We start from the raw sequence: 20,480 nt of genomic DNA on the forward strand, positions 1-20,480 counted from the left end.
GCTCAGCCGAGCACCGCGCTTGGAGCATTCTGTGGAACATCCCTGGCTTTGAGGGCCATGGCAGTGGGGTGGCAAGGGAAGCACTTCTCTGGGGAAGCTGGGGACATTCCTCCCTCTGGCAGCTTTCCAAGTCTCCCCGTGCCTTCTCCAGGTGCCTGCCATGGTGAGGTACATCCACCAGTGGCTCATGGACAATCAGTTTGCTGAGCACAGGCTGAACAGGGCCCTGCTGGATCTCACCAAAGAGCAGCCTGCTGACGTAGTAATGACGCTCCTGCGTGTGGCCCCATCCTGTGACAGGTATGGGGCCCACCTGCCCAGAGGGCTCAGGGCTCCCCAGCCCATCAGCCTATACAGCCTGTCCCAGGTGTCTGACCAACAGAGAGTTCCAGGGCCCTCTGGCTGCTCCCTTTGCCAGCCCTGGCACGTCAGCCCCCGAGCCTTCTGCCATGCTTCCTCGCTGGCCCTCAGGGACCTGTCCCCACAGGGCTGGGCTGTCTGGGTGCTGCTGGCGAGGGGCAGTGGGCAGAGGCAGGGCTGGCAGCCAGCTCAGCTCCCCGCTGCCGCCCAGGCCACGGTGCTGTGTCCCAGACTCCTCTGAGACAGAGCTCTGACCCCACAGAGCTGCTTTGACCATGTGGAAGAGCATCATGTGCTCGCCCAGGACTGCGGAGCCGGCGCAGCTGATACTCCTCGATGTGCTGGGGAGCTGGCCAGAGCACAGCACGTGCACCTCCGATGGGGACAAAACGGGTGTCTTTGTCCTGGCTGTGAGTTTCTGACACTGGCCTTTGCTGGCCCCAAGGCCACCTGTCCAGCAGCTCTGCATCCTCCTTCCCCCACTGCATCTCCCTGCCTCAGGCGCTGGGCTGAAACCTGGCCTCGGGGCAGCTTCAGGGCCACCAGGCCCGGTGCTCCCCCTGTGTCTCTCCGGGCCTCTCCCTCCCATGCTCGGGCCCTGCCACACGGACACCTCGGCACTGAGCACTGTCTCGGGCTGCTCTGTCCTTTGCAGGCAACTGTGGTGATGTGGAAGATCCTCCAGATGCCCTGTGTCCCACATGTAGTGACCGTGTATTTCCCCCGCCTCTTTGTGCATCTGCTCTTCCAAGTGTTCTTCAGCACGTTGGATGTGCCAGCGGAGGTCGATACCTTCTGGAAGGGATGCCAGCAGCAATACGGCCTTGCCACCAACCCCAACAGGTGCTCCATGCCAGTCCTCCTGTCCCTGCCAGGTGCCCAGGGCAGGAGCCAGTGCTCCCAGCATGACCTGGGCTTTGCTCTGCATGCAGGTTTGCAGTGCGGACCCTGAAGTCCCTGCTCTGCCAAATGCAGCACGAGGATGTGGTGGTGGCAATAGAACGCAAGTGTGGCTGGGACACGCTGCTGTGTGCTGACACCCACCACTATGCCGTGGGTCTGCTGGCCAGGTGAGACCCCCTTCTCCCCACTGCCTCTGACATTTGTGCTCAGTGCCCAGGGTGCCCCACACAGTCCCCGTGGTCGTGGGCCAGAGGGCCTTGTCACCGAGGAACAGCCAAGCCGACTGGAAAAGGCTGGGAGAGGAGGGGGCCCACAAGGAGCCACCTCCCAAATAGCCCAGGGCCCTTACAGGATGCTGGGGAAAGGCCAGACCTCTGTGAGTCAGTCCTGGGAGAGGTTTGTCCCCCGGCCCAAAGTCTTGGTTTCTTTTTCTCCTGCCAGGGAGATGTCCTGTGTCTCCATCCCCTTGTGCTCAAGGATCGCTCGCGACCTGCTCCGGCTGCTCAGCACACAGGAGCCACGCTGGGAACTGCCCGCCCTGGCGTTCCTTGTGGAGGTGAGCCTGATGGCCAGCGCTGCCTCGCTCAGCTGCCTCCCAGCTCTCTGCCCTCTCGTAGCCGCAACTGCCTGGGACGGTGCCCGCGCCCTGCGCTGCTGCCTGGGCCCAGCCCTGTGCTGTTCCGGGCTCTTGCCGGCCAGGTCCCCTGTCACTGCCCTGTGCCTTTCAGGTTCTTGAGTGCCTGAACTTGAGTGAACGCGGTGCTAAGAGAATCCTGCAAATCTTGTCAAGGCACCTGCGGAGCGAGTGCAGGGAGAGGCGTCGCCTGGCGCTCAGGGCCCTTCTTGTGCTCATCGATGATCCCTTGATGGTGAGAAGGGGGCAGCGGCTGAGGCTGCGCTTGGGAATGCAGTCGCTTGGGCTTGGCTGGGCTTTGGGCGCTGGGGCAGCTGCTCCCAGCTCTCCTGCCTCCTGGTTCAACTGCCCAAGTGCTTCGGAACAGCCCTTTGGCCCCTAGGCCCTGCGGCAGCAGGATGGCGTTTCACAAACTTGTGTTCTGCACAGAGCGAAAAAATGTGGAGCCTGACTGAAAGTCTTGTGGAGCTCCTGTGGGACGCAGATGGAGAGATAGTCAGCATGACAGTCAGGCTCCTCAGCTTTATCTTCTGGGACAAGGCCATGCTGATACCCAGCCCCATCGCACTGCAGCTGGTTGAGGCGCTCCTGCCACTCTTTGACCACGTAAGGCTCGCTGCCCCCAGCCACGGCCACTGACTGCTGCCTGGACACTTTGTGCCCTGTGGATTTGCAGGCCTGAGCCAAGCTGAGCCCCGTGCAGCCGATGCTGAGGTCTTTTTTTCTTCCTTTCATACAGGACAATAGCCATGTGCAGCTGCTCTCCATACTGCTCTTCCAAACATTGATGTCTCTTCCACTGGAAAAGGAAGAAAAGGCCCTGAAGACACACGTGCGCCAGAGCCTGCTGCCACTCTTCTTCCACTGCCATGATGAGAATCAGCATGTGGCACAGGTGAGGACTCATGGGCTGCTGCTGTCCCCCTGGGAGGGGGCTCAGCTGCCTCCTGCCCTAGCGCCTCGTGGGCTGCAGCCTCCTCCAGGCCTTGGCACAGGGACACAGGGACACAGGTCCTGCGCCCTGGGCTGTGGGGCCATCTCCGCATCTCTGCTGCTCTCCAGGTTTCTCAGGAAACGCTGCTTTGTGTGGCTGAGTTCCTGAAGAGGAGGGATCTTCAAAAACTGGTGAAGAACAAGAAGCTGTGGAAGTTCACCGAGTGCCTGGTAAGGACGGCCTGGAAGTGCCAGCCTCAGGCTGGAGAAGCCCCCTGAGCGCGGTGCTCAGTGTGTGGGCTGGCAGCTGTGCCCCTGCCCGCTGCTGCACCCAGAGGCTGCGCGGGCTCTTCTCCAGGCTCCCGTGGGCCCGAGCCGGGGCCGATGGAGCCCCGGCCCGGCGGGGCCGCGGGGCGGGGCGGCGCCGCGGCTCCCGGGGCAGCAGCCGCCCCTCTGCCCCCTCCAGAGCCCGGCGCCCGCGGCTGCTGGCCGCGCCTCAGGGCTGTGCGGGCAGGGGAGGCCGGGGCTGGGCGCAGGGAGCGCCCGGCACAGGGGCTGAGCCCGCGCCAACCCTTCCCTCCTGCCGCTCTCTGCAGCTGGCCGACGACAGGAGCCGAGCGGCCGAGCACCTGCGCCGGGCCCTGCAGTACCTGGACAGCCCGCAGCAGTCCCTGCGAGAGGAGGCCATCAGGTTCATCGGTGAGCCGTGAGCCCGGGCTCCCCTTCCCTCCCCGCCCCGCCGCAGCTCGGCCCCAGCCCCGGCTGCTGCCCCGGCAGCGCCATCCGGGCCCGGCGCCGTGGAGCCCCGCCTGGCCTCGGCGCTGCTGCCGCCCTCTCGCAGCCGTGCCCTGGGCCGGCAGCGTGCGGCAAGGGCCCGGGCTGAGCCCTGCCGGGCCAGGAGGCCGTGTGGCCACAGGGCTGGCAGCGCCGCTGGCAGGGAGCTGTGCCGCTGGGCCGTGACAGGCTCTGTGTTCACAGGGATGGCCGGGCAGCACCTCAGGGGGAAGAAGGAAGAGCTCCAGCTCATCTGTGAGGGTGAGTGAGGGCAGCGGGCTGTCAGCGGGGGCTGGCGGGGGAGCTGCAAGCCCTGCCCCGGCTGCCGAGGGCTCTGCTCCCTGTGCGGACGAGGGGCGGTGTGGGCAGAGCACACAGAGACGTCAGGGCCACCTGGGGGATTCGTGGCCAGCAGCTTCGGGCTGATCCTGTTGGTCCCTGCTCCCTGCTGGCCATGGCTAGAGCCGGCTGGCACGGCCCTGGAACGGGGGTCTCCTCGGGTCCCCTCAGATCCGGGAACTGACCATGGCTCTGTTCCTCTCTCTTTCAGCCCTTGAAGGCATGGCAGATGACATCAGCGTCGCCGTCGGAAGCCTGGCAATTCAAACACTGTACGTCCTCCAGGCAGTAGAGAGAGCTCGATATTCCATCTTCGACAGCCTGCGTGATCAGCTCCACAGGGCATGGAGGACACGGCCTCGTCTCTCAGGGCTCGGCTGGCTGCACTGCTGGAGCTCTGCAGAGAGCTGATCCCAGAAGCTCTGTCTGCTGGGGCCACCTGAGCCAGAAGCAATGTTTCATTTGTTCAACATTGTTCTTTCCTTATTTTCCTTTTTCCTTAGCATATAAATGTAGGATATGTTGTAATAGACAGACTCCCAGGATCTTTCATTTGCTGCCCAGGGTCTGCAGAGCACAGGGGTAGAGGGGAAAACGGGTCCTTGTGCTCAGCAAGCGGCCCAGGCCAGCAGTGGGGAAGGGAAAAGTAGCCCCTTGGCCTTTGCTGGTTCTGCTGAAGCCTTTGTGCTGGCGACAGAGTGGCTGTGCAGGGCCGGAGCTGCGGGGATCCCTGTCAGACCGGTGCCTGGAGATGGCCACAAGCCCTCTCCCAGCCAGGAAGCGCCATCTGTGTCCTCCTGCCCGTGTGTTGCTGGCTGCACACCCGGGCAATGTGTAGATGCAATGATTTCTGTTGCACGTCCTGACCAGTATAAAGTAACGCCTTTGATTCTCTAACCCTGAATTTGCTGTTGGAGATGTTTCATTTTCACACAGTTTCAGTGACAAAGGGACCCCCCCGACTGAAGATGGGATCCTCAAAGCTCACCCCCCCTCCCAGATGGGAGGAGAAAACAGCCTTGGCCCTTTGCTGGAGGGGGGCACCCAGTAATCAGTGGAGGCTCCAAAATCAGCCCCCAGTCCCCTCCCCACTTCTAAAGACATAGAACACGTTGCCCCCCAGCCCTCCCGTATCCCCTCTCATTCCAAAATGCTCCCACACCCCCAAGATGCCCTGAAGCTCCTCCAGCCACTATAGTCCCTGCAAAGCCCCCCGAGAAATTGCCCCGGACCCCCTGATACGCCTTCCCACTTCCAAACACATGGAGCCAGTCATGACACAGCTCTCCAAAACCCTCCAACCTCCCCTTTCCCCAAATTCCCCCAGCACTTCCAGATCCTCCAGGCCCCTTGGCCCTGTAGCCTCTTGAAAATCCCACCAGCCCACCCTAGGATGCCCAGAGCCCCCCCTGCACCTCCAGACACGTAGAGCCAGTCATCCAGCAGTGCAGCTGCATGGCTGAGGGGGCTGCAGGGGCTGTTTTGGGGGTGCAGCTGCTGCCAGCCTCCCCTGCAAAGGATGAAGCTCCGCAGGTCTTTGGTCAGGATGCCCTGGCCAGCTCCCACCTGAAGACCACCAGCGTGTCCCCTCAGGCCATGGCCGTGTGTGAGTGAAATTGCAGGGGGCAGGGGGGAGAATAAGGGTTTGTTTGAGGTCAGGGAATGTGATATGGGGCTTGGGGGGGCTTTGGGGAAGTTATGGGCAGCTGGGGTGGGGTCTTTGGGGGAGTTACAGACAGCTGCGGGGTTGAAACAGGGGTTGGGAGGTTTCTGGGGCGTTTCCAGGGGCTGACAGGAGGGTTTGGGGGAGCTCTGGCGATGTTCCGGAAGTCTGGGGGACGTGACATGGGAGTTTGGGCTTTAAATCTGCCCTGGGTGAAGAACTTAATATTTATAATCCTGTTAGAAATGAACAGGCTTTTTGACACAATTAAATGGGGACAAAGTCTTCAAAGCAAAAAGAAACTTTGTTGCTATTTGGCACCAAAGGAGTACACAGAAGCTTGATGAGTTCAAGAGAGAAAAAGAGTTAATTTTATTTCTGACTTTGCAATATGTAGAATTCTAAAAGTGGCAGTAGATTGGAGGATGAAATTGCCACTTCTGTAACCACACTGGTCAAACTAACAGTCTATTAATTTTCTCCTCCCACAAAGAAGAATGTAAAACAATCGTTATTTACATGAACAGTGCATGAGAACTTTAGTAGAAATATGTAAACATTATCAGAAGGCTAAGGAAGTTTTATGAGAACTTTAAAACTTTCAAAAGAACTATAAAAGAAAACTTAACACTTTTAAAAATGAGGGCAACAACTGTTCATTCATACCGATTCAGCCGAGCTGAATTTGCATGTCCCTCCCGAGAGCAGAACACACACACCTTCCAACAAAGTGGAAAATTTTCGGGCATTTCCCGGCTGGGGCAGTCCCTGTCCCCTTTCCCATTGGCTCGGTACTGGGGCACTTCCATTCTCTCCTGACCACCTGCTTTTCTGTCTACTCCCCCATCATCTGAATTCCTTTTTAGTCAGGGCTTCAACCCCGCCCCTCTCCAGCAACACCCAACAAACCAACCAGAACATATCCAAACCACAAACAACAACACATAGAACCAACAGCTTTCATTCTTTAGCTGAATAATCTTTTGGCTTCAGCAAAATGTCACCTCGTCTCTCACAACCCTATAAAGTTCTTCTTCCCTAAGTTCAGGAGTTTAGCATGGCCTTGGCTGAGGAGCAGTCCATGTCAATCAGTAAAGCTCACTAAAAATATCAATTGATTTAGCTAGTTGAAATGATCGTGGATCGTGTGTTTTATAGAGGGCACGTAATGAGGGGGACATGATGGGCAGATCGGGAAGTCCCGAGTACCTTCCAAGTAGCTCAGCCAAGGGGGAAAGGGAATGAAAGAAAATGCAGCTGGGAAAGAAGAAAAGAAGGCTACTTGATCCAAGTGATTGGGAGACTGCGTTGGACACACGCCTGATGCACGCTCTCCCTCTATGCCAATCAAGGGACTTTTACAGGACTCCTCTGTCTCCTTTCTGCACACCACCCTCTAGCCACGTAAATTTGACGCTCTGAGAGCTGTCAGACCTTCACCAGAAGCTGTCAGACATTCACCAGGAGCTGTCAGACCTTCAAAGGAGCTCTCCGACCTTCAGCAGGAGCTGTCAGACCTTCACTAGGAGCTGTCACACCTTCACCTGGAGCTGTCACAGCTTCAGCAGGAGCTGTCAGACCTTCACCAAGACCTGTCACACCTCCAGCAGGGGCTGTCACGCCTTCACCAGGAGATGTCAGACCTTCACCAGAAGCTATCACACCTTCAGCAGGAGCTCTCTGACCTTCAGGAGGAGCTATCAGACCTAAACAAGACCTGTCAGACCGACAGCAGGAGCTGTCAGAACTTCGGCAGGAGCTGTCTCAACCTCACTAGGAGTTGTCCCACCTTCACCAGGAGCTGTCACACCTTCAGAAGGAGCTGTCAGATTATCAGAAGGAGCTGTCAGACCTCCAGCAGGAGCTGTCACACCTTCAGCAGGAGCTGTCAAACATTCACCTGGAGATGTCACACTTTCACCAGGAGCTATCACACCTTCAGCAGGAGCTGTCAAACATTCACCTGGAGATGTCACACTTTCACCAGGAGCTGTCACACCTTCAGCAGGAGCTGTCGAACATTCACCAGGAGGTGTCAGACCTTCAGCAGGAGCTGTCAGACCTTCACCAGGAGTTTTCACATGTTCACCAGGAGCCGTCAGAACTTCACCAGGAGCTGTCACACCTTCACCAGAAGCTGCCAGACCTTCAGAAGGAGCTGTCACACTTTCAGCAGGACCTGTCACACCTTAACCAGGAGCTGTCACACCTTCACTAGGAGCTGTCACAAATTCAGCAGGACCTGTCACACCTTAACCAGGAGCTGTCACACCTTCACTAGGAGCTGTCACAAATTCAGCAGGAGCTGTCAGACCTTCAGTAGGAGCTGTCAGACCTTCAGCAGGAGTTGTCAGACCTTTGGCAGGAATGGTCAGAATTTAGGAGGAGCTGTCAGACCTTCACCAGGAGCTGTCACACCTTCACCAGAAGCTGCCAGACCTTCAAGAGGAGCTTTCAGTCTTTCACCAGGAGCTGTCACACCTTCAGAAAGAGCTGTCAGACCTTCAGTAGGAGCTGTCAGACCTTCACCAGGAGCTGTCACACCTTCACCAGAAGCTGCCAGACCTTCAAGAGGAGCTTTCAGTCTTTCACCAGGAGCTGTCACACCTTCAGAAAGAGCTGTCAGACCTTCAGCAGGAGCTGTCAGACCTTCAGTAGGAGCTGTCAGACCTTCACCAGGAGCTGTCAGACCACCAGGATGAGCCGTCACACCTTCAGAAGGAGCTGTCACAGCTTCAGCAAGAGCTGTCAGACCTCCAGCAGGAGCTGTCAGATTTTTACCAGAAGCTGTCAAACCTTCACTAGGAGGTTTCATAACTTCACCAGGAGCTGTCAGACCTTCACTAGGAGCTGTCACACCTTCACAGGAGCTGTCAGACCTTCACCAGGAAGTGTCACACCTTCAGCAGAAGCTGTCAGACCTTCACTAGGAGCTGTCAGACCTTTGGCAGGAGCTGAAAGACCTTAACCAGGCTCATACTGGGAGTGACAGGTCTCATACCGGGTGTAGCCGCTCCCGACTTCAAGACCCCATGATGTCCCCCTAAGGCCCACCACGGCTGATCTTTGGAGCCCTGCCAGCTCCAAATATCCCCTGCAAAAAACCCCAAACCCAGGCAGCCCCAGGATATTTGGGCCGAGCTCCCCCTCCCCGGGCACCTGCGGGATGGGGGCGATGCTCCCGGGGTGCTGCGAGCTCAGGCAGTGCCAGGGCCACGCGATTCCTTCTCTCCTCTCCTCCGGCTGCTCCCTGCTGCCGCTGCGCCTCTTCCTCCCTCCCTCCTCCTCCTCCCCTGCTCCGGGATCCTGAACCGTGAGGGGAAAGGAGCGGGGCCAAGGGGACGCGCTGTCCTAAAAAAGCCCGGTTTGGTTTAAAATCACCCAAAAGGGCATCAAATGCAACCTACATCCACATGGTTCGGCCTGACATCAGCCAAATGGTATTAAAAGTATCCAAAGGGCTCTAAAATCCAAACAATGGGGTCTAAAATTGCCTCAAATGTTTTAAAAGACACATGAAATGGCTTAAAATCACCCTTAAATCCCTCAAATGCAGCTAAAATCCACCCTGAAAGTACCTGCTTTGGCCTAAAATCACCTTAATGGCTTGGTTTGACCTAAAATTGCCCAAAGAAGCAAAAAAAAACTACTTAAATGGACCCTAAATCACAAAAAAGGGACCTAAAATCATGCACACAAGATTAAGATTCACCCATATGGACCTAAAATCACCCAAAGGGGTCTGAAATCCCCCCTAAACCCCACCAGATTCGGCCTCAAATCAGCCACAGGGGCTGAAAATCCACCCAAAAAGGCTCGGGATCCCCGCAAGGGATCTGAAGCCCACCCTAAACCTGCCCGGTTCGGCCCAAAATCCCCCAAAGGGGCCGAGCCCGAGGCCGAGCCCGGGATCGGCTCCGGGGTCGCTCCGGGACCTCCGCGTCCGCTCCGGGCAGTTTTGGCCGCGGCCCCGGACGGGCCTGGGCGGGACCGGGAGGGACCAGGGAGGGCTCAGGAGGGGTTTGGGCATCTGGGGCTTTTTTGGGCTTTGGGGAATTGTGTTGGGAGTTTACAGGGAATTGTTGGGGTTTTTGGGGAGAATTACTGGGTTTGGAGGCAGTTGGGGAATTTTGGGGAGTTTGGTTTTGAGGGGTTTTATTGGTGCTTTGAGGGGGAAGTTGTTTTCCTGGGGGTATTTGGAGCTAATTGAAATTTTTTCTGTTTTCTTTTGACTTTTGGAAGGTTTTACTGGGATTTTTAGGGGATTTTGTGGGATCCTCTGGAATTATTTCTGTGTTCTATTGGAATGTTTAGGGGATTTGGAGGCATTTTATTGGAATTGTGGGGGCATTTAGTGGGATTCTTTGGGGATTTGGGTTTGTTAGGAATTTTAGCGGGGATTTTGCGGGGGGTTTTGTGGGTTTTTTTGGGTGTTGCCAAGATTTCTTTGGGTCTCCTGAGGATTCTGTGGGGCTTCATGTGGTTTTGGAGACATTTTTGGGGGGATTTGTGGGGTTTAATTGGGATTTTGTGGGCTTTTATTGGGATTCGAGGGTGTTTTAATGGGAATTTGTGAAATTTAATTGCGATTTCATGGGGTTTATTGGGACTTTCAGGGGTTTAAACCAGATGTTGGTGCCTCTCAGCCCTTCCCCACACCCTGGGACAACTCCAAAGCCCCCCAAAATTCCACTAAAACCCCCCAAAATCCCCCCAAAATCCCAATAAAAACCTCCAAAACACCAAAGAATCCCACAAAATCCCAGTGGAACCCACCAAAATTAAAAAAAACTCCCAAAAACTTCAGTAAACCCCCCCAAAAAAACCCCAGAAAACCCTAAAAAAATCATCGAAATCCTCAATTCCACAAAACCCTGCAAAGTCCCATAACCCCCCAAAGCCAGTAATTCTCTCCAAAATCCAGTAATTCCCCCTAAGTTACCAACAAAGTCCCCCAATGCCCAAAAATGCTGCCAAAATCCCCCCAGAATCCCCCCAGAGCCCCCAGACTCACCGGGGGCAGTCCTGGATCAGGGGGCACCGGCCGGTGGAACAGGAGCCACTTCAGGGGGCCCGCGGAGCTTTTTGGGGAGGGGGCACCATGGGAGACCCCCCAAAAACGGGGGAGGGGAACCCCTGTGGTACCCCCTCCCCTTAAACCCCCTTCCCCGGTTCAGGAATAGCCAAACTCAAGAAAATGTAAACCAGGCTTGACTTTCCAGAAATTATTTTTGGCCGGGTTTAGCTGCATCCTCCAGGCTCAGGATCACCGGTGTATTTGCAGGTTTTGCTCTGCATCATCAGCCTGCCCAGACTCTGCTCGGTGTTTCACAAATGGAGAAGACAATGGATATTGTGCCAAGCTTCTTTGCAAACAGCAACACCTGCATCAGCATGACAGAAAAGAAAAAAAAAAAAAAAAAGAAAATAATCAGCGGTTAGAACAGAGCCAGTGTCCCACCATCTTCCCCTCCACTGTTATTATAGAGGCAAACCTGGGCCTAAAGCTTCCACCTCTCAGTTCCTGATGCTGTTTGACTTCAGCCTTGACTCCCCCTGATCTACCTGACTGCCGTCCAAGTGGGGCTGGGGATGCTCAGCCTGGAAACAGGAGACACTGGGGAGGCCTCAGTGCAGCTCTGCAGGACTGGAAGGGTCCCACAGGAAAGACGGGGACAGTGTTCAGCCGGGCCCGTGGCAACAGGACAAGGGGGGATGGCTTTCAACTGCAGGAGGCTGATTGAAGTTGGATCTGAGGGAGCTGCTCTTTTACACGGAGGCTGCTGAGGCACTGGCCCAGGCTGTGGATGCCCCATCCTTGGCAACAGGGCTGTGAGCAGCATGGGCTGGGGAAGATTGCTCAGCTCGGAACAAGATGCTCTTTAGATCCACTGTGATGTCACAGGTGTGATGTTCCAGCAGGAACTTCCAGCGTCCAGCAAAGAGCACAACACAACCACTGGCCCTTGTGTCAGCCCACCCTGTGCCAGCCCTCGTGCCAGCTCACCCTTCACCATGCTCCCTGTCACTCTTCTCGTCACCTGCGCCCTGATACTGCCATCAGTCCTGAAAGCTCTCTGTTGCCTGGATTTTGTCATCCGTCCCTGCAGGATGCTCACATTTGTCCTGAGGAAGGTACAGTGCCATTCCATGGAGGTGGACCCCCCCCCAGCTGCCCGGCTGGGCTGGAGTTCTGTGGGGATGGGGTGGGACAGGGACCCCACTCTGAGGTGTTGCTACCTCTGCAGGCTGTCACCGAGAGAGAGGACGAGATGGAGGTGGACATGGAGATTGATACAGAGGAGGAGATGGAAGTGGATGGAGAAGAGAGTGGAGACAATGCGATGGAGGTGGACATGCAGGCTGATACAGAGGAGGACATGGAAGTGGATGGAGAAGAGAGTGGAGAGGAAGAGATGGAGGTGGACATGCAGATGGATACAGAGGAGGAGATGGAAGTGGATGGAGAAGAGACTGGAGAGGAAGAGATGGAGGTGGACATGCAGATGGATACAGAGGAGGAGATGGAAGTGGATGGAGAAGAGACTGGTGAAGAAGAGATGGAGGTAGATGTGGAAGAGGAGATGGACGTGGAAATGGAAGAGTACCTTGAGGACATGGACACTGATGAGAAAGATGAGGAAGAGGCCATGATCTTGGGATGAAGACCAATACCAGCAGCAGGACAGGCATGTGATCCCCACAGGCAGAGCGGGTCCCCTGCTGCCAGGCTGGGACTGGGCTGGGTGGTCCCTGCTCAGGGATGTGGGACCCGGTGCATTGGGTTCTGGTGGCCATCCCCAGCCTGTGCTGCGCTTGCTGGGCCAGCCTGGGGGCACATGGAAGAGCCCTCTCTGCCTGATTTAAGTGACTGTGCCTCTTGCTTTCCCTCACAGATGATGGAGATCCTGGACAGAGATGCCACCCTTTTGTACATACGTTGTAGAGTTTGTTGTTGTCTTTAGGCTATAGGTTTTAGGGCTTCTTTTTGTCTTCTGTAAATACGTTTCATAGACTTTTGTTGGATATGTTCTTAGGTATATACGTTCCATAGATAGTTGTTGTTACAAATATTCTTACAATGTAAATGTGTTCTGTGTTTTCTTTGCTGTTTTTCTGAAAATAAACAAGCTTTATTTTTCACACCCCAGTTCTCTTTCCATTTGCTTCAGGCACAGGTAGCATTTGCAAAGTTGTGGTTTCCGCTTGCTCCAGGTTCCCAGGGCTGGAGGTCGGTGGGGGAGCTGGCACAGCCACAACCATGTGCTGCTACCCAAACCAGGGTAAGCTGGACCACATGGTGTCGCTTAACGAGGTTTCCAGAGCAGCACACAAAAATTAGATTACTCAAGAACTGTTATTCCCTTTTCCTCTCGATGCCCTCGTGCTGCAGGTTGGGCACCAAAATCTGTCTTGGTTTGAAAAGACAGGTGTCTGCTAAGGAAGGCAGGAGCCTTCCTGGAAATGGAAAATGTAAACCCCCTCCCTCCAAATTATTATAATTTTGAAATCAAAAGGCTCTCAGGCAAAGATATGGGAATAGGGATAACAGTTCTTTACTAGGAAAATTCAAAAGATAACTGCAATAATACAAACAAACAAAAAAACCAAACTGCTGACAGAGTCAGAACACGACCTGACACCCTGTGGGTCAGAGTGTTTGTAGCAGCATCCCCAAACCCAGCGGCGGGGAGCAGAGGTTTGGGAGGAACAATGGGAAGGGGGTGGGAGAGGGGGCACAGGGGGAGGTGGGACCCACTGAGGCTCCCCCAGGTCACCCCAGGACCCCCAGGCCCCGTCCCAGCCCCCCCAGTTCCCTCCACAGCCCTGGCTGAGGGGGGCTCAGCCCAGGAGCCGCCGTCGTTCGGGGCTCCCCCGAGGGCAGCCGCCAACGGGAGAGCTCCCGGCTCAGAGAGGCCCCAGCAGAGGAGGGGATCTTGTCCCTCCTCGAGGGCCCTGAAGGGTCTTCAGGCCCCTCTGAAGAGGAGTTTTTCTCTTTTTAGGGATTTTTGGGGGGACCTCACTACTCCAAGGGTGTTTTTTCCTCCCCATTTTCAGGTGCTTCTGGGGTCGCAGCCCCACAAGCCCCTTTTCAGGGGCGATCATGACGGTTTTAAGTGACATTTTTCTGGGGGACTCACTTCAAGCCGCTGTAGGGGATGTTTTGCCCCCCAGGGTGGATTTTTGGGGTTTAAGGGCCCCCGCTCTGGTCGGGTCCCACTCTAACTCCCCTGAAGAGGCCAACACCACTCCCGCTGATTCCGGCAGCGGAGCCCGGGGAGGGTTGGGAGTCCTGGGAGGATTTAGGGGTACCTGGGAGGGTTTGGGGATCCCAGGAGGGTTTGGGAGTCCCGAGAGTATCTGGGGGTACCCGGGTGATGCCGATGATGGTGATGGGGACCCCGTGCTGGGTATAAATTTCATGATGGATTCCTGGGGGGGTTTTGTATATCTCCCGGGTTTTTCGGGTTCCGATGGATTTTTGGGGGGTTCCCAGGGGGGTTTTCAGGATTCCCAAAGGGGGGGATTGGGCAATCCCAGTGGGAACCCAAGGCTGGTTTGGGGTACCTGCCGGTGACAGAGATGGGGACCCCCTGCCAGGTACGAACCTTCTCAGGGGGGTCTGGGGTGTGCTGGGAGGTCTTGTGGGAATTTGGATGTCCTGGAAGGGTTTGGGGGGTGTCTGTGTGGGGTTTTTGCGGTCTTGAGGAATTTTTGGAGGGCCCAGGGATGGTTTTGGGGTCCCGGGGAGGTTGGGGTGTCCTGGAGGTTTGGGGGTTCCCAGGAAGGTTTGGGGCTTCCTGGGCAATGCCGGTGACAGAGCTGGGACCCCAAGCCGGGAATGAACCTTCTCACTGCGCACAGGCAGCGTCCGCGTGTCCTGGGAGATCCTGGGGGACCCGGGGGACCCCAAATGCTCAGGGACCCCCCCAAACTCCCCTCACCGCTGGATCTGCTGCAGGCAGGGGGGCACCAGCACTCGGCCCCCACCCCCACCATCACAGGGGGCTGTGGAAGAAATCTGGGGGTGCACGGACAGGTCGAGGGGACCCCCAAAGTCCTGGGAAAGGGGGAACACAGGGGAACTCCCAGGAATCCCCACTGGGGGCTTAGGGGAGATCCAGGAGGAGTTTGGGCGAGCTTAATTGTGTCACTATCGTCAGGAAAGGGGACTCCAAGGGTCCCCGGTGTCCCCATTCCCAGCAAAAGGTGGGAAAACCCGGGCTGGCTGGGAATAGGGGTCCCGGGTGTCCTCGGTGTTGAGTAAAGGAGGGTCTGGGCACTGGGAAAGGCAGGAATAGGGGTCCAGGGTGTCTCTGGGTGAAGGAGAAGGGGGCTCTGGGGGCTGGAGAGGCGGCATGGCCGGGAAAGGGGTGCAGGGCTCCCGGGGCCTGGGGCTGCTCCCTGCAGGAGCCCAGTTGCTCCCAGTTCTTCCCCATTATGATACAATTTGCCCCCAGCACTGTCCCCGATGTTCCCAGAGCCATCCAGTGAGTTCCCAGTTCTCCCAGTTGCCCCTAAAATAGTCCCAGTCACTCCCAGTACGATCCCAGTCTCTCCCAGCAGGGCCCCAGTCACTCACCCTTGTCCCCAGTTGCCCCCAGCGTGGTCCCAGTTACCCCCAGCACATTTCTAGTGGCTCCCAGTGTGTCCCAGTCCTAGTGCTTGTTCTGGTGCTTTCCATGAACTGATTGAACTCTTGATTTATGAACCAATGCACTAGATGTGGAATCCTCTACACTGAACTCAGAAACAAACTCCCTCTGTCAGAGCATTTTCATCTTCTAGATCACGTTCAAGATGCCCATGGCGATGTTGCAATGATTATCACACAGCTCTCCATTTCTGGATGCAGGCTCTGCAGATTCTTTCTCTGCATTCAGTCAGGCTTGCATTCCCTGACAATTCCTGGTAGCCCCTCATGGTTTCTTAGGGCAGAACAGTAACAATGAAAACCTTACCAATGGCACAACTGCCCAGCCCACAAGGAAAAGAAAGAACAAGCTGTCAAGTTCTTCAAACATTTGTCCTGCTGTGCTGCAAGAGTTGAGCTGCACACAAGGTGTGGAAAGCCTAGAGAAGCTGCAGCTGGTGGCACATCTTGTGACAGAAGCTGCACCTCGTTCTCCAGGAAAGGTTCCTGGAAAGAGCAAACAGGAGTGTGGAGAAGATTCTGGGAAAACTGAAACAGCTTTTAAGAAATGAAATGAAAATGGCAAGAAACAACTGAAGATGTTTTTCTCTGTTTATTTTTATGCTCCTCTTTTCCATCTTGCACTACTGCTCCATCCCCTTAATCCAAATAGATCTCATCTCTAAGATCTATGACTTGGCGAATTTCAGACAATCTAAAATACCATGAGCTACACACAGTTTGACTTCCCCGTTTGTTTTTTTTTGGTGGGTTTTTTTTTTTTTTGTGTTTTTTTTTTTTTTTTAATCATTGCTGGAGATGTAAATGCAGTGCCTGGGTCAGGTACAAATTCTGCATTCAGGGAATGTGCCCCAATAGTGTTTGATCCTCAGCGGGGACAATGCATGGCAGCGCTCAAGAGGATTCCTGTTCCCCTGTGTAGGAGTCCAGACTCAGGGTCTGGGCTGACCAGGGCAAAGTTCCCGTGTTTGGACAGGCTCAGGGGCTGCCCCCGGGGAGCGGGGGGCTGGGCGCGGGGGCGAGCGGGCAACAGAAAAACGGACACGGGGACAAACGGCCCCGGAGCTTCAGTTGCAGCGGCAGCAGCGGCAGCAGCAGCAGCAGCGGCGGTAGCAGCAGCAGCGGCAGCAGCGGCAGCAGAGAAACCAGATACTCTATCGAGTCCCACTCACATCTCCTCTCCCTCTCCCGCTGTCCCGCACCCTTTCCTGCTCTCCCTTTCACGGTGTCCCCACCTCTCCCAGTCTCCCTCTCCCCTGCTGGCCTGGCCCATGTCCCCAGCCCGTCACCGGCCCCGTCCCCGCCCCAGTTCCCGTTCCCGTCCCCGTCCCCGGCCGTCCCGCCGGGGTCTCGCCTCCGCCCGGCTCTGGCCGTGCTGGCGGTGGCGCTGCTGGGCGGGCATCAGTGCCTGGGGCTGGGGCGGCATCGCCGTCCTTTGGCTCCGCCTGGCCCGAGCCCGGCCCCGGCGCCGGCCCCGACGTGGGCTACAGTCCCGGCCCCGGCTCCGGCTCCTCCCGGGCCCCGCGGAGGACACACGCGTCGCGGCCGCTCCCGCCGCCTCCTCTGCGGCTTCTCCGGCCCGAGCTCCGCCGCTCGGCATCGCGGCCGTCGGCCCCGAGCCGCCGCTGTCCCGTTCCAGGGACAGAACGCCTGGGGAGGGCCGGCCCGGGGCGGTCGGGGGGCGCTCGGGGGCCGCTCCTGGCCCCGGGCCGAGCGCTGACAGCCACGTCCCGCCCGCAGGGAAGGCGCAGGAGGCCCTGCAGGAGCGGTACCGGCTGGGTTCACTGCTGGGCAGCGGCGGCTTCGGCAGCGTCTTCGCGGCCACGCGGCTCTCGGACGGCGCCCCGGTGAGCGGCGGGGCCGGCGGCGGGCGCAGGAGGAGGGGGCGGAGGAGGAGAAGGAGGAGGAGGGGAAGCAGGATGGAGCTCGGCGGGGGGGGCAGCGAGCTCAACCCGCTGCTCTCCTTTGCTCGCAGGTGGCCATCAAAAGGGTGCCACGGAACCGCGTCCGGCACTGGGGCGAGCTGGTGAGTGAGCGGGGCCAGCGGCAGAAGCCGGGCCGTGCCGGGCGGCGAGGAGCCGGGGCCCGGCAGGGTGGGAGCCGCCGGGAGCCCTGCAGGGAGAGCGGGCATGGGCTGAGCGGGGCATGCAGAGCATCCCGGGCTGGCTGAGGGGTTCCCCAGCCCCGGCACGGCCTCAGCCGCACTGACGGCATCGCGCTCCTCCCGCAGCCCGACAGCACCAGCGCACCCCTGGAGGTCGTGCTGCTGGCCAAGGTGTCCTCTGGCTGTGCTGGTGTCATTCAGCTCCTGGAGTGGCTTGAGCTCCCCGACAGCGTCGTGCTGGTGCTGGAGCGTCCGGAGCGGTGCCAGGAGCTGTCGGGTTTCCTGGCGGAGCGGAGGTTCCTGCCGGAGGAGGAGGCGCGGGGGCTGTTCCGCCAGGTGCTGGAGGCCGTGCGGCACTGCACCAGCTGCGGGGTCCTGCACAGGGACATCAAGCCCGAGAACATCCTGCTCGACCTGGCCACCGGGCAGCTGAAGCTGATCGACTTTGGCTGTGGCGCCTTCCTCCAAGACACAGCCTACACCCAGTTTGCAGGTGAGCCCTGCTAGGGGATGCTCCTGGGCATCTCATGGGCCAGCCGGGGTGCAGCCCCGGGGCTCTCCCTATTGCAGCCGGGATGGGATTAATGCTGGAGCCTGGTTGATTTGGGAGGGGGTGTGAGGAGACCAGCTCCCAGCACTGCCCACAGCCTTCAGCACCCACTGTGGCCTGGGCTGGGGCTGGAGCTGGGGCAGCCAGCCTGACAAAAACCCCAGTGGGGGTAGCAGAGAGGGGGGTCTGACCCCCTGCCCTGGATGGTTTGGTGTGCTGGCGAGAAGGGCTTGGACTGCTCTGCTCCCATTGTTTGCCTTGACTTTTTAACATTTTTGGGGGGCTGTGCAGGCGGGGAGTAGAGCAGGCTTTCTCCATCACTGGATGAGTTTTTCTTTTGTGTGTCATGGTTGGGCCTTCCCAGGGTTTCTGCTGCCCTCTTCAACCCCAGTTGCTTCTTTTCCAGCCCCAAGTTTGTACACAAGTCCCAGGTGCTGGCGAGAGGGCAGCAGTCACCCTGTGTGCCACTGGGGCAGCCCCCACATCCCATGGGGTGCTGGGGCCAGGCTCTGGGAGCAGCAGCATCCCCCTGCTGAACTCTGTCTGTGTTCCACAGGAACCCTGTCCTACAGCCCACCAGAGTGGATCCACCACCAACGCTACCACGGCCAAGCAGCGACGATCTGGTCCCTGGGCCTCCTGCTGTGCCACCTGGTCATGGGGAAGCACCCGTTCAGGAGGGGCCAGGAGATCATCTGGGGGCGGATCTTGTTCCCTCGACGCCTCTCTCAAGGTGGATCCTCATCTCTGGGCACGGGGGCAATACCAGTGCTGGGAGACAGCAGCAGCTCGTGGGCATCCTGCTCTGGCAGCTGCTGAGGAGATGGCACATGTCCTGCTCTCCTCCAAACAGAATCCATGGGGAAGTTTAGGCCCAGCTCTGGGCACACCCAGCATGGCCTGGGCATGGGAACAGGGGGGCAACTTCTCCAACTGACTGGTGATTCCTGGTTTCTCTCCCCAGAGTGCCAGGATGTCATTAGGAGGTGTTTGTCCATGCAGCCCTTGGACAGGCCCTCATTAGAAGAGCTTTTCAATGATCCTTGGGTGCAGGGTGTTCCTCTGCCCTAGAGGATGGCAGAGATCCACGTGCACAGTTGGATCCAGGGGCCTGGCAGGTAACAGCTGCACACATCTCTTGGCAATCAGTGGCAAAGCCAACCAGACTGGTTTTGTCCTGCCTGTAGCTCTAAGCAGGGGTCAGCAGAAGGGAACATGCAGCTCTTGGACTGGAGCTGAGCTGGACACCTGGTGTGGCAAGCACTGGTGGCTGCCATCCAAGCTGGTTATGCTTGTCCTGGTTCCCTGACAGCTGAGGCCCTGGGCGGAACCCGGACAGCCTGGTCTGGCCCCAGGGAAGGAGAAGGAGCCCCTGGAGGAGCTGTACCAGGTGGGGCTGCTGCTGCTGGGGACAGTGAGGACGACATCAAGGATGACAACCTCTTCCTCCACCTGGTCACCAGCAAGCTGAAGATGACGGAGTTTGATTCTGGCACCTTCTCCAAAGCCAGGCTCCACAGGGAATTTGCAGATGAGTCCAGACACAGGGGGATGCTCCCAGATTTGGGCATTGCACAGCCTGGCCAGGAACCAAAGGTTCCCCCTTTGCTGGGGCGGATGCAGCTGATCCTTCAGTCGGCTGCCAGGCTGCTTTGGGCAGGGCTGGGGGGTGGGCTGGGGTGGTGATGAAATGGGAGTGGGCTCCTGGCCCTACCAACAGCCCCCAGCACCCACCGTGCCCCGGGCTGGGGCTGGGGCTGGGGCAGCCAGCCTGACACAAACAAAGCCCCATGGTGGGAGCAGAGGTGGGACTCCAGAACCTGTGCAGGGGCTGCTTTGCTTTGCAGGCAAGGAAGGGCTTGGGCTGCTCCACTGCCCCTGTTTGCTTTGGGGTCACCGTTATTTTGGGGGGCAGTGCAGGGGGGAAGGGAGACAGCCTGGGCTTCCCTCACCTGTGGGTGGGTTTTTCCCTGGCATGCAGGGGTTGGGCCTTCCTCAAGTCCCTGACAGAGATAAGATTTTTGACATTTTTTCTTGTTCCCCTTTTTGTCTGTAATCTCTTTTCAATAATTTGTTGTGTGTTTTCCTAGAGGAAGCGTTCCAGGTGGGGTCCAGTCTGGATGGGGAAGTGCTTGGGAGCAGCTGTGGCGTGGATGGGCCGTGCCCTTGGAGAAGGCTGAGGACATCGTTTGGGACCAGCTTTTCTTCCAGCGGGGGATGGCGTCAGGTGGGTCCCGTCTGCTTGGCATGGTGGGATCAGAGCTTTGGGGAGATGGCAGCGAGCACGGGAGCATCCTGCTCTGGGCAGCTGCTGAGGGCTGGATGTGCCGTGGCCGGCTGCAGGCTGGGTACATGTCCTGCCCTCCTGCTCTGCTCCCACAGGCAGCAGGGATGGGCAGCTCTGGGCACAGCTCTGGGCACGGCCAGCATGGCCTGGGCACCGCAGGCAGCTGGGACAAGGGGACAGGAGCCTTCAGCTGACGGGCCCTTTCTGGTTTCTCTCCTTGCAGCCGGGCTCTGCGGGTGCTGAGGCTGCTCTGGGCTCTGCCAGGGCTCTGCTGGAGC

General features: G+C 57.8%; 1 protein-coding gene across 1 annotated transcript in view; it reads right to left on the reverse strand.

Annotated features, from left to right (window-relative positions):
* The window catches only part of LOC137467246 (serine/threonine-protein kinase pim-1-like), a 39,956-nt gene extending 31,351 nt beyond the window's left edge, over positions 1-8,605 (reverse strand). Inside the window, exon 1 of the mRNA XM_068178759.1 lies at positions 8,587-8,605. Within this exon, the coding sequence (XP_068034860.1) occupies positions 8,587-8,605 (19 nt within the window). The remainder of the gene's footprint in view (positions 1-8,586) is intronic.
* Positions 8,606-20,480: the final 11,875 nt, after the last annotated feature.

The sequence above is a fragment of the Anomalospiza imberbis genome, unplaced genomic scaffold (genome assembly GCF_031753505.1).
Source record: "Anomalospiza imberbis isolate Cuckoo-Finch-1a 21T00152 unplaced genomic scaffold, ASM3175350v1 scaffold_55, whole genome shotgun sequence".
NCBI lineage: Eukaryota > Metazoa > Chordata > Aves > Passeriformes > Viduidae > Anomalospiza > Anomalospiza imberbis.